This window comes from Dama dama, chromosome 25, assembly GCF_033118175.1.
Source record: "Dama dama isolate Ldn47 chromosome 25, ASM3311817v1, whole genome shotgun sequence".
Lineage (NCBI taxonomy): Eukaryota > Metazoa > Chordata > Mammalia > Artiodactyla > Cervidae > Dama > Dama dama.
The window spans coordinates 40,229,590-40,243,650 of NC_083705.1; the positions used below are offsets into that span (position 1 = coordinate 40,229,590).

Sequence of the window (14,061 nt, forward strand, 5' to 3'; positions counted from 1 at the left end):
GAAAGAAATGAATGTTAGGGGTATATAGATTTTAATCTATTATTCTCATAGTAGTAATGTGCCCAGAATTTTGGAAAGATTCTTGAGATTTTTCTTATCCACTGATTGCCTTGTTGCTAATATTTCTTTGATGTAATAATGTTAGCTATATTTAATAAATGTGACATAGTAATATTTATCCTGAACTTATCCTTCATCCACAGAATAATAGAGAACAACAGAATATTAAGGTGATAAAGTTCAAGTACTAAGCAATGAAGGTCAATGAGTTTTTCTGATTAATTATTCCAGCAACTTCTTGCAAGTTAATTTTGTTATACCACATACGGAAAGGTTGAAAGAGAATTGCTTCTTATTTTCTGTTTGTTTTGCAGGGAAAGATGGTGAAAGGAATGGGAGGGGCTATGGATCTAGTGTCCAGTGCCAGAACCAAAGTAGTGGTCACCATGGAACATTCTGCAAAGGTAAGGAGGGCTACTTGTGGAAATTCACATTAGGCTGAAATCCTGAGCACCAGGTCACATGGCTCTGGTTTTTATTGTTTGCTCTGGATCATGCAACTTGATGGCGTTTATATTTTACAGCAAAACATTGCAAATAAAGATAATTATTTATTATCATTCAGCTAAATGTTTAACTTTGAAGCAAACATCAGGACATTTGCCTCACGTGCACATTAAAGGTAAAAGCGATAATGTCTTCAAAGGCAGTGAAAAGATGTTAGGGAAGAGGCATTGGTTCAGGTTTGTAGATAATTTTAATTTTGGGGCCACACTCAGCGGCATGAGGGATGTTAGTTCCCCAACCAGGAATGGAACTCATTCTGCCGTGCAGTGGAAGCTCACTGGACTGCCAGTGAATTCTGATTCAGGTTTAAAGGTGGTTATAGTGGTTGCTATCTCTGCGAAAAATGAAAATGCAACAGAATGTGGGTTTTTAAAAGCAGTTATTTTCAGATGGCTAATATGGCCTTTTACTAAGGCTGTGGAGGTTCCATTTTGAGAAGGCATTAGAAAATGATGGACTTGGTAACAGCAAGTGGTCTATTCTGAAGAATATTGTACTTTTATTTTGATAAATTATTCAGTGTTTATTGAATGCCTGTTCTGTGTTGGGCACTGCTAGAATTTGGCTGTGACTAAAAATGGACAAGAATCCTTGACCTTGTGGTGTGCAATTAATGATGATGATGATATCATTATCCTACAATGGTGATGGCTTCCGTTCATTGAGCTTATTGTACTCCAACGGTACACTAAGCTCTCCGTGTGTATTTGCCTGTCCAAGCCCATGAGCTTGATATAGGTATTTATTGTGGGTCCAGAAACAGAGTTTCAGTGAAGTTAAGTACTTGCTTGAGGTTACATAACTAGTGGAACTGAGATTAGTCCTGATACCTCTGACGTTGAAGCCCAGTTTTCTAAATACCAAGCTATCAGTATGACTTCCTTTCTTATTCTTTTCTCATTTATATTTGAACCAGTTGAGCTTACTTGCCTTCCTGACCTGAATCCCTGGGCTTCTGATAATTTGCAAAGTTGATGTTGAATGATGAGTACCCTTTTCACTCTCTATGTCCTCTGCTCATTCTCCTTTAAAATTCTTAGTTTTGAAACAAAAGCTATTTGTTTTCACCTTGTTGTTGTTCAGTCGCTAAGTCGTGTCCGACTCTTTGCGACCCCGTGGACCGCAGCACGCCAGGCTTCCCTGTCCTTCACTATCTCCCAAATTCTGTTCAAACTCATGTCCATTGAATCAGTGATGCCATCCAGCCATCTTGCCATCTGTCATTCCCTTCTTCTCCTGCCCTCAATATTTCCTAGCATCAGGGTCTTTTCCTTGATACCTGCTATTTTGAGTGGAAGTGGTAGTCATTTTCACTTTTTTTTATTTGGTGATGAAGTGTTGTTGGAGAGCCTGGATCTGAAGGATTTGCATTTGACTTGCTTCCTCTGGGGAGTTCTGTTACAGAATGATGTGTATCATGAAGCAGTTTCATTGTGAAAACTGTAATAAATACAAAATTATCATAAATTGCTTAGTAAACACTGAAAACTGAGCAGTGAAGCATAAATATGGAACAATAGAAATGAAACCAACAAAAAAAAAAATAAAAAAAAATAAAATAAAAAAAAAAGAAATGAAACCAACACAGGTGACTTCTGAGCAGTGCCTTGCAAAAAGCATCCAAAATACTTCATTTCAGAGACAAAAGGATGCCAAGCACCCAAATCAAATCCAAATTTTTTCCAGAACATAATGTCTATTTGGAGAAAGCTCTTGCCGACTTTCCTTTTGTTGTTCCTTCAATGTTGATGCATAGGCAGTGAAGTCCGACTCATTTCAGATTATTTTTGTGCATTCGTTTTCAAAACACTGGGCCTGTATTTAGCAAATACTCTCTTTCTCACTTCTCTTTTCCCCCCAAACTGTTTTCTTTCTCCTCAGCTGGAATTTTTGATAGAGGAAACATGGTCCTTCAAACTTTGATTAGAAGTCCCTTATTAAAGCTTTTCATAGAAGGAAGATACTCTTCTCTTTTTTTTTTTTTTTTTTTTAGCATTTCTTGTTTTCCTTCTCTCAGTGAGGAAATTGGCACTGACTTTTAGACCAGAACTGAAGTTAGATATTTTCCCTAGATATTTTCAATTGAACAAACTAACAAAAAAATATACTTGTGATTAAGAGATGGTTCAAGATGACAGAATAGAAGGACGTGTATTTATCTATCTCCTCTTGCGAGAACCCCAAAATCAAAACCAGCAGTTGAACAACCATTGCCAGGAGGATGCAATAATAATAGTGATTTCTTCATACTGCATAGTTAGATAACCTTGAAAACTGGGCTTCCCAGTTTGCTCAGTGATAAAGAGTCCACCTGTCAATGCAGGAGACACACATTGGATCCTTGGGTTGGAAAGATCCCTGGAGAAGAAAATGGCAGCCCACTCCAGTATATTTGCTTGGGAAATCCCATGGACAGAGGAGCCTAGTGGGCTACAGTCCATGGGGTTGCAAGAGTTGAACATGACTTAGCAACTAAACAACAACAAACCTTGAAAACTAACCAAAAGAAGAAGTTTCTTTTTTGCCACCTTCACTTTTTACTCCTGGAATGTGATTCCTACTGTGTTTTGTTCACCTGGACTCATTGTTACTGGTCCAACTTAAGGAAACACAAGGACCTTACCACTTCTTTCCTTCATCTTTTGTCTGCCTAAAGATTGGTAGAGGTTGGAAAGAAAAGAGAGAGGAGAGTTCTTTCACTCCTAGTGGCCTCTCCAGTTAATGACCAGTTCTTTTAGACATGCTAGGTAACTTCTGCTGCCTTATGACTAAACGGACAGCCTAGAGGGGAGAATCCCTAGAGTTTTCTAAGATACAGAGTGGATAGTTTGCATGAAGAATTAAAATCTGAAGAAAGCAATATAAGCTTGTATTCTTGGGCTGCTAATTTTTTTTTCAGTAAGTGGATGGAGCCATCAACTGGTCTTAGGTATAGCTTTTTGCTCCTTTTCTTCATCTATAGGGTTACAGATGCAGATTACTTACAAATATAGCATGATCTGACATTTACAAGTGTTTTAATCAAACAAAGGAAACTCTTTCCTTGCAAGTCTTTACAGCCAGCCAGCAGCTTCTGGTATTTGAAGCCTGGCTGCCTACAGTGGTGCTCTAGAGTAACCATCATAACATTTTCCTTGCCTTGAAACTGCCTCTGGAGACATAGAGCAGGCACTGGTGTCAGACTGGCATTGTAGACTGGCTTTCATTTAAACTTAGGCATCAAGGTTCCAGGCAAAGTTACAAAAAAGTAGTTGTAGTTTTTGGTGTCTAGCCACCTTCTTTCTTATCTTCTTTTGATCTCTTGGCATGTCCTTCTTTTGCCCTCAAAAAATGGGGAGAAATTAAGGAAAGGAGTAGGAGTTTAAGTCCTTACTAGGTGCAAGGCGCTATGTATGGCATTGTAGACACTGAATCTATGAACCTCTCAGCGACGCTGTACTGTGAGGCTGGCATGTAGGCAGTTCAGAACTTGCCCAGGCCAGGGGCAGAGCTTGAAGTTTCACTCAGTTTGGTCTAGTCCATGTTCATCATACCATGCCATGCTGCATCCTCACAAGAGTCAGCCTGTGTATCACCATCCCACCCACGCCAGCCATTTTCTGGAGGCATCAGGTTTCAGAATTACCTCTTTTTTTTTTTTTTTTTTCATTTTTCCTTGTCAAAGTTCTCCTTGTTTTGTTGAGATGGATATCAGCAAAATATGCATTTATTTATTTATTGGCCATGTCATTTGGCTTGTGGGATTGAACTCCTTGCCCTCACTCAGCAGGGGGAGCAAGGAGCCCTAACCACTGGACCACCGCCAGAGAATTCTCTCGGCTAAATGTTTAAGGGAAAGCAACGAGAATTGTGTCCCTTAGTACTCATCCCCCCTTCTTCCCTTTTGTATTAGAAGCCTCCCAAGCTTTAGCTGGGCGCATTGTAGCCTAGTGACAGACTACATTTTCCAGACCTCCCTTGCGTGTTGTTCAGTCATGAAGTCGTGTCTGACTCTTCCATAGACTGCAGCACGCCAGGCTTCCCTGTCCTTCATATCTCTCAGAGCTTACTCAAACTCATGTCCATTGAGTTAGTGATGCTATCCAACCATCTCGTCCTCTGTCATCCCCTTCTCTTCCTGCCCTCAATCCATGTGACCAAGTTTGAGTCAGTGGGATTTGAGCATTTGAACCCATGTAATTTCTGGATCATACTCTTAAAGATAAAGCCGATTTCTTTGGACTTTATTTGCTCCTCTCTGGTCTTCTGAGAAAGACCTTAACTGTAGCCTTGGACCCAAAGTTGTAAGCCACATTCTACCCCAGTGCAAAGCTGTTCTCAACAACCTGGATCCCTAGACCCCACATTCTCTTTTTTATTAGTTCCTCCAGGGCTCCATGTGACTTCATCCAAGGCCCTCTGCACCTCTTACCCTCTGCATCTTTCTTGGATACTATATAAATTTTTGGCCCCAACTGTTATTCTTCACTTAGTGGATCCCTGATCCTATTTCCACACTGGAATTGTCTGATGAATTCTAGGACTATATTTCTTCCCTGTTAAGACAACTCCCCTCTGATTGTTCTATAACTACCTCAACTATAATGCTTATACAAGTAAAATCATCATTTCCTCTAAAAACCTTCCATCTGCTAGCCCAACTGGAGAACTGATGATGTCCCTGCCCCTTCTGGAAATTACCCATGGAATTTCTGCCCCTCCCCTGGCACCAAGCTCTGTATGCATTGCATCCACAATACCCCTTAATCTGCTCCATCCTGTGCGTTTCTGCTTGTTTAGGTCCTTGTCACATCTGCATCCCAAAGCATCCTCTTAGCATCCTTTGGGATCCTTCATAGCATCCCAAAGGTCCTCTTACTGCTAGGCAGACTTTCTTTCCTGGTAACCAAGCATGCCATGCCACTGCCAAAGTGATTAGTCTCAAACTAAAGCTGGATTGAATTAGGGCCACATTTTTTAGCTTACCTGAGCCTCCTAGTCTTTTGTCATCAACTCCCCAGAAGCCCACCTCATTTTGTTTCCAGGGCTTCATTTCTTCTAGGATCTCCACAAATACATCGTATTGTTTCAAGTTCTTAGTTGTTCCCATGTTCTGTTCTCTTTCTTTTTTTTATATGGCTCACTTCTACCTCTACCCCGTCAAATATAAATGAGCCAGCATTTTATGAATTTGCTGGCTTAGCATATTCCATCCTCTGATGAATATTCTTTGATAAGAATATTTTCTGGTCATTTTTTTGACATTTGGCAGAATTATTGTATGTAAGTATGTTAATTTACTTGTTTCCGCAGGCACCAAATATTTGTTGAGTACCTACTATATGCCAAGCACTATAACAGGCTCTGAGGAAGTTAAAAATAGAAAGATGTGGTCCTTCATTTAAACATGTCAGAGTCTCATGGGGGTAGAGTCATAGAAACCAATACTTAGAATAGTTACACATCAGAGTGCATCTCATGGGATGCAGCATTTGCGTGGAGATCTGATGGATGGGGCAGAGTTTGAAGGGACCTGTGTGATGCAGGTCAGGGGAATAGGCACTGGTGTTGGAGGGCAGTGCATGCTGAGGTCCCTATTGTCAGAGAACAAAAGAAGAGTTGGGTGGAAACACACACACACAGTTCTCCACATGGTGGTAGGAGGGATGTTTTAAAAATATAAATCAGATTATATTACTTCTTTCTGGTTACAGAAACTCTCCATGGCTTCCCATCTCCCTTAGATCAAGTTCAGAGTGCTACATATTGTCTCTAAGGCCCTCCCTGGTTTGTCAACATCAATCCCAGTACCTCTGTGATTCCAGCTACTGGGATTCTCTCACTTGCCCACTGAGCTCTGCTGCTACTAAGTCGCTTCAGTTGTGTCCAACTCTCTGTGACCCCATAGACGGCAGCCCACCAGGCTCCGCCGTCCCTGGGATTCTCCAGGCAAGAACACTGGAGTGGGTTGCCATTGCCTTCTCCCCACTGAGCTCTAGCCAGACTCTATTCTTCTAAGTTTCTGGAACATTCCAAACACTCTCTGCCTCGGGGCCTTTGTGCTTATTACTCTCTGTGCCTGGAAAGCTCTTCCTCAGGTATCTGCATGGCTCGCCTCCTCAGTTCAGTCAGATCTCTGTTCAGAATACCAGAGAAGCTTCCCCTGATTATTACACAAAATGAAATTCCCCCCTCTTCTGATGATTCTTCATCTCCTTTCTGCACTAGAATGTGAGTTCATGAGGGCAGGGCTCTTTCTATCACAATAGCTGAAGAAAATCATGCTCGGTGCATATAAGGAATCAATAATTGTTGAATTCATTAATTTGAGCATATTTGAACACTTTTAACTTTTTCCAAGCAGTTACATGTTCATAAACTGCCTCTATTTTTTAACACTCTTCAGAGGTAGGTCTTAACTGTTTTCCTTCTAAAGATAATCCAGCCAAATTTCATGGAGATTATAAACATTCTGATAAAGGTCAAGTAGAAAATTAAGATCAGAAGCAAGCTGAGAACCTATATATCCTGCCTCCCTTTTCTGTTACTAAACTTTTCTGTCTGGCAACTACCATCATCACTAACAATATAAAGGAAAGTGTTTTGTTCTCAGTATTGTGTACTGGAAATGTGTTCCTAAGGGTATAACTCTCAGAGCACAAAAGCAAAGAAATTCAGTCATAGTTGTCATTTATTGGAAACAGGCAAAGCTCTGGTACTTATTTTTGAGAACATAAATGAGAGCTCTATTTCTGAAACAGGCTTAGGTTTTATTTTTATTACAGTAGGAGGCCTGGATTCTAAAGGATAAAAAGAGTCATAATTATATTGTTACGAAGCTGAGGATAAGTCTTTGAGAATAATATTTTTATTAAGTCTAATCCATATCTGATAGCAAAGCAGTCATATCAAAATCTTGAATACTATTTTACTTTGTCTTGCTTTTCTAATATAACGTAACCTTATTTTTTACCTTTTATATCGGGGTATAGTTGAGGAACAATGTTGTATACAGCAGAGTGATTCAGTTACACATATATCTATTCTTCTTCAAGTTCTTTTCCCATTTAGGTTATTATAGAATATTGAGCAGGGTTCCCTGAACTATCCAGTAGCTTCTTGTTGTTATCTGTTTTAAATATAATAGTGTGTACAGGTCAATTCCAAGCTCCCATCCGTCCATCCTCCCCGCTCTTCCCCCCAGTGAGAAGTTTGTTCTCTAGGTCTCGGATTCTGTTTCATACATACGTTCATTTGTCTTTTTTTTGGTCATGAAGTTGAGAATAAGTCTTTGGGAATAATACTTTTATTAAGTCCAATTCATATCTGATAGCAAAGGTGTCATATGGAATCCTGAATAGTTTTACCTTGTCTTTGTTTTTTTGTGCAGAGGAATTAAACAAAGTATAGATAAATGAGATTTATTCATTCTTTTTAATTTGGATCAAATATATTACCAAAAGTCAGCAAATATGAAAGAGTTTTTTAAAAAATGCTTTCTCAGAAACATCCTTGAGATAATTTTCAGCAACATTGAAAAGTATCCCAAGATAAAGAAAGTATTCTTTTGTGAGAATAATTCTTAATTAACAGTTTCATTTGGTTTAATTTTTTTCCATTCATAAGAGCTTGTCGCTGTTTTATAATTTGTTAATGAAACTTCTTGGCTAGGCTTGTTTGGAAAAAAAACAACATTCACCATTAAAAATGGAAATCTTCACATGGTTTTGTCTTTTTTATTTGTCCTTTAATGATTGACACGCCTGCAAAAAAAATTTTTTTTAAATGGAAGAAAATAGCAGAACACAGCCCAACAACCAATAAAGCCCGTTAAAATGTCTTATAGAACTTAATTAAGTGAATAACATGAGGTCCTGTGATCTTGAGTATCCATAGTTCTTGATAGGAAAGCTAACACTCGGAGCGGCTTTCTAAGGCATCATAGCAGTTCAGGGATGGAAAGAGAAAACAATTTCTGCTCAGTCCTGGGCTCTGCCATCCTTCGTCTAGAGACCATAGAATGCAGTCTTAGGAGAGAAAATAAAAGGCCATGATAAAGACCTTTGTGTTATATTGAAGAAAAATGGCCTTCTATTCTAAGGTCTCAAAGCCCTGAAGACTATTTTCAGGGAAATGACTTGCTGTATCTATTGTCTCATTTGGCTGGTCTTCCCCTGAGAATGTGCCTGTGTAACTACAAACTGTTATTACATCCACATGTAAAAACCATTTGAAATAGCAATTGTTCTCCACTTCAGAGCTAGCTGAGTCTTTCCACTGAAGTCCTATGTGGATTGTTGTTATCCCGACCAAATAGGTGCTATGTAAAGGCTAAAAATATCCCATGAGGATAAACTCAGTGTGAGTAATATGATCATCATCTTATCCTTTTATTCTGTGTACCTTGATTTTCTTTCTTTAGCAACTCCCATGTTTCTCTTCTAGGTACCATATCAATCATCGCAGTGATTTGACAGCCGTGGGTTTTGTAATAGAGTGTTCCCCAGTTTTTTATGTCTGTTCTGTGTGTGCGTGTGTGTGTGTGTATAGAAGGGAGGGGTGAGGGCAGTGGCACTCAGGTTTCCTCCGTGATATCTTGGTATGCCGTAAGAGAGACCTGTCCTTGGTTTTGTTGTGCCCCAGACAAAGTGTGGAGTATTCCTTTGACAGGGTCAGCCTTTGCAGCCCTGCTTTTCAGCAGATTCATGTAAACCTTGCAACTTTAGGAGAGAGCAGGCAGAAGATGTAGAAGAAGTGTCATTCACTCAGTTTCTGTCTCATACTTGTGTATGCTTCTTAATGCAGTCCTTTTATTTTTATCTTTTTTGGCTGTGCCACATATCTTGTGAGATATTAGCTTCCTGACCAGGGATTGAACCCAGGCCAGGGCAGTGAAAATGTCACATCCTAACCAATGGACCACAAGGGCATTCTCTATAGTATAGTCTTGAGATGTCTGCTTCTCCCTTTGCTCATGCCTTTATCTATCTCCCCTAAGTTCCTTTGTACACTTCTGTGAGCCTTACTTCTCCTAGTGCGCTCAGAGATGCTAAGGAGGTAGAAGTACATTTCTTAGGACTGAAACAGCCTCTAGTGGTCCACAGACACTCAGCCACATGATATTTTACAACTCTAATGCTGCTGGATTTCTTGGATCAGAATTGTAATAGTCAGACAGTGTTTACTGATCACTGTGGTTTGTCTAGTACTCTACTCACTGCTGAAGATACAGAGATAAATTGTTTCAGCATCCAGGGAGCTAAGAGTCCAGTGGTGGGTAAAGAGAAGGCAACAGTTACATACGTGGAGAGCAGAGGAAACAGCACCACCTAAGAGGTGCGCCAGACTGGGGATGTCCCTTGGACACTGGAGTGGGGGCACTCTCTAGGGGATGTTGGAGATGGTTTCTCCAGGGTAGACGACACCAGAGCCAAGTCATGAAGAGTAGGGTGGGTGTTGCCATTCAAATGTGGGGTGAAGGGCTACATGGCGTGTGTTTCAGGTGGCATGAACACACCCTTGAAGAGTTGATCCCTTAAGGAGCAACCACCTTCTAGACTTTGCCTTCTTCGTACTTGATCACAGGGCTTTCCCAAAGAAGACGCCTGAAAGAAGAAATAATATTGGGCCACATTTAAGAAACACTTAACAGAAAAGATGGGCATAAAAATGGGGTTTTATGTAAAGCAAAGTCTTACATGAATGCTCTGTTGCCTCAGATAAATGAAATGTTGACATGGAATGCAAAAATCACTGTAAAAAAGAGAACTTCTTATCTGGGAGTAAGTTTATTGTGATAACATGAAGCTTGTTGTAATGATAACAAGGGGTTTATTATCATTTAACCAGAACTATTTATACTGAAGAATTTAGCAAAATTGCACACAGAGTATCTAAAGAAATAAAGAGGCATCACCATGAAGCTGCTAATAGGAAGTATTCGGTTGGATAAAGAGAAAATGGCGGTTTCCTAGATTTTGTAGGAGGTCTGTAACTGATGCAGTGGGGAAGAGAAAAGCTGAAGAATCAGGTGGGGGAAAGAGATTTAAATGTTCACCAAGGTTATGATGAAGTTAGCAAAGAAGGAAATATATATAAAAGTCAGAAGCCTTGAGGACCAGTCAGAGCTTTTTTGATGCTACTCTTGGTGTCTGCTCATCTACTTTTTCTGACATTTCTTCATGGAGAAAATAAAGGAGCAGATTGATGGAGATGAACAAGACACCACTCACCCTAAAAATTCACATGTAGATTCAACCCCTCCCACTTTACTGCACTTTCAGAACATTTCTTCCTACCGTGATCAGGTAAGGAAGAAGACTTGGCAGTTGAAAAGAAAACCACAGCACAAAGAATTTAAAGGACCAAATGACAATGAAATGGAAGAGTTAAAATGAAACACCCGGTCTTTGGACTCCTAATAAAGTGTTCTTTGCTACCACACTACCCTGCATCTCTTTTTTGGGATTTATTTTTTATTGCTAAAATCCCAGCGATTGTTCCTGCCTTGTGAATCATGGCACATTGTAAGGCTCAGCCTGGCGTGGTTAGAATAGAGTGCCCAAGTGGGAGTTAGTCATATTTTGGCTTCATAGCTAGCCTTTTGTTGAATATTGAAATTGTGATCTTCTTTAATCCTTCTGCATCTCATTTTCTCTTTTTCCTTGATCTGTGTTATGTCTTGAAGCTCAGTGTGAATGGAGTCATCTAGCTACCTTGTTCTCACTACAAGAATACTGTTGGTGCTGCCATCCTAGGCCAGCCATCTGGTTTGCTCCCAAATACGGGTTGCAGTTTCATAGGTTTTGTGAGTCTCAGGAATTCTGTGACTTTTCTGTGTAATTCTGTGTAATTTTCTGTGTAATTCTGTGTTCAACTTCATTGAGGAACTTAAGACTTCCTGAAGAATTCCTGGTGGTTTAGTTGTTAAGTTCTGTCTGACTCTGCAACCCCATGGACTATGTCCACGTAGGTCCCCATGTAGCCTGTCAGGCTCCTCTGTCCATGGGATTTTTTAGGCAAGAATACTGGAGTGGGTTGCCATTGCCTTCTCCAGGGGATCTTCCCCACCCAGGGACCAACCTGGGTCTCCTGCATTTCAGGTGGATTCTTTACCATCTGAGCCACCAAGAAAGCCTGAAGAATTCCCTAGTAGATTGTGGAAATGTTCAGTATAGGTTATGTAAACGGTTCAAGGTTATTGAGCACTTGCTAAGTGCTGGACACTTAGAGTCACCCCTGAGGTATAGCAGCTGGATAAGCATGGACACAGGATCCTTGCCCAGCTAGTGTGGACTGGAGTGAGGCTTTCCACTCAGGTCTTTTGACTCTGCTCTGAATCACTGAGCTATACTGCTTACATGGAAATGGTTTCTGAAAGGTGTGTCTTGGTGATGTGCTGTGCTGTGCTTCATCGTTCAGTCGTGTCCGTCTCTTTTCGGCCCCATGGACGGTAGCCCGCCAGGCTCCTCCGTCCGTGGGGACTCTCCAGGCAAGAGCACTGGCATGGGTTGCCATGTCCTCCTCCAGGGGATCTTCCAAAGCCAGGGATTAAACCCAGGTCTCCTGCATTGCAGGTGGATTCTTTACTGTCTGAGCCACTAGGGAAGCCCAGGAATACTGGAGTGGGTAGCCTATCCCTTCTCCAGGGGATCTTCCAACCCAGGAATTGAGCTGGGTCTCCTGCATTGCAGGTGGATTCTTTACCAGCTGAGCTACCAGGGAAGCCCCTCTGTCTTGGTTGGGCACAGTTAATTCTGGTAGTTGAAATTCTCCTAAACCAGAGTTGGTTGTTCATTGAAACCCAAGTGACTGCTTTCACACCAGATGTAGATCTTGCTCAAATAATGAGAACAAAGTAAGAGCTCCCCACAGAAAACGTTCCTTGGAGGCCCACAGATTGTTCACTTTGTTCACATGCAGACCTGGAATTCATTGTGACATGTCTTATTTGATTTATATGAAGTGCAAGGAGTCCTGACAACTATAGAAGTTCGAACATTCATCATTAATTTCAGCTCTTTAATTAAGCGTCTGTGACACGTGCAAGCTTTCTTTGAAATCTGGGAATGAAAATAGATCATTAAAAATGAAGCAGAAATGAGGTTTTATTTCTGCAGTTGTAAATTTTCTTACACAGTAAAATCTAGAAACATACAGTTTGTTGTTAAAAGTGTAATGTCTATCCACTCTCTCGATATATATTTAGCACTAATTTTGACTAAATTAAAATAATACAGTTTGTCATTTTTTGAAATTCACCCAAGATTCCCAATGGAATTCCCCCTTTTCCCCCATTTGTTCATTCAAAAAACACTGAATATATTTTGTGCCATACACTGGATTAAGTATACTAAAGCCTCTTAATTATTCGTATGTTGGTGCATTGATGTGTTATCACAAGGAGTAAAATCTTAAGCCCAGTTGTTTGAAGTCCTTTGCTTCTGATCATACTTGGTATGACAGCAGTTTTGAGAGAGAGACATAAGCCAGGTAGTGGTGCATAATCAAGAAGGTAAAACTTGGAGATGGCTAAAGATGATGATGGCATCATGTGTGGGGTGCTTTTAGACCCAAAATGGAAGCAGTAGGAGCATTTTTGCCATTTTAAATAGAGGATCTAAAATGTGACAAATTAGCCTTCAGCCTCAAGGGAAATAGTAATTTAGGCTCCTGATGCTTGATACTTAGAAAGGAGCTTCATCATAATCAGAAGAAAGTGATCTGAAGATCAGATCATCAGAGTTAATGTTTCAACTGTGCTTCAGAGATGTGCCCCATCAGTCAACTCTGTTCTGCGTGGGGTGGGAGGAGTAGGGAATGGCGAAAAGGGGTTGATGGTTGAAAACCTGATTCCCATCTCAATCCCTCTTTCATGTTTGAAGAAAAGGTAGTGTAGCTGAAGGAAACTTTGAAAAAAATATGACTATAGACCAGCACACACATTTTACCAGTGAGCAAACTGAGGCCAAGACATATTCCAGGAAAGGCAAATAGCTATATAAAAAAGTGAATATAATCATGGTTTTCTACACTACCTGGGGCATCAGTGAGCCATTTTACAGTCATTTTGCCATCATGGTGTAAAATCTGACTACTGAGTTATGTATGAATTGCAACATGGCTACACTGGGTGAACTGAAGATGATGAAACATGGGGGTTTGCAGGAGAGGAAAATCTTCATGTGCCTCTGTAAAGAAGTTAATAGGTATTATCTAAAGCTGATTAATTTAGATGTAAATAGCTTGGTCTACATAGTATTTAAAAATACAGAGGTTCAATGGAACAGAATACAGAGCCCAGAAATAAAATCACACACCTTTCGTCAATTAATCTTCGACAAAGGAGGCAAGAATATACAGTAGAGAAAAAAACCATCTCTTCAATAAGTTGTGGGGAAACTGGAGAGCTACATGTAAAAGAATGAAATTAGAACACTACCTAACACATACACAGAAATAAACTCAAAATGGCTTAAAGACTTAAGTATAAGACATGACAACATAAAACTAGAA

At 40.2% G+C, this 14,061-nt stretch overlaps 1 protein-coding gene across 1 annotated transcript in view; it reads left to right on the top strand.

Annotated features, from left to right (window-relative positions):
* OXCT1 (3-oxoacid CoA-transferase 1) overlaps nucleotides 1-14,061 on the top strand; it is a 159,798-nt gene that overhangs the window by 128,214 nt on the left and 17,523 nt on the right. Inside the window, exon 14 of the mRNA XM_061129875.1 lies at nucleotides 375-464. Coding sequence (XP_060985858.1) covers nucleotides 375-464 — 90 coding nt within the window. The remainder of the gene's footprint in view (nucleotides 1-374; nucleotides 465-14,061) is intronic.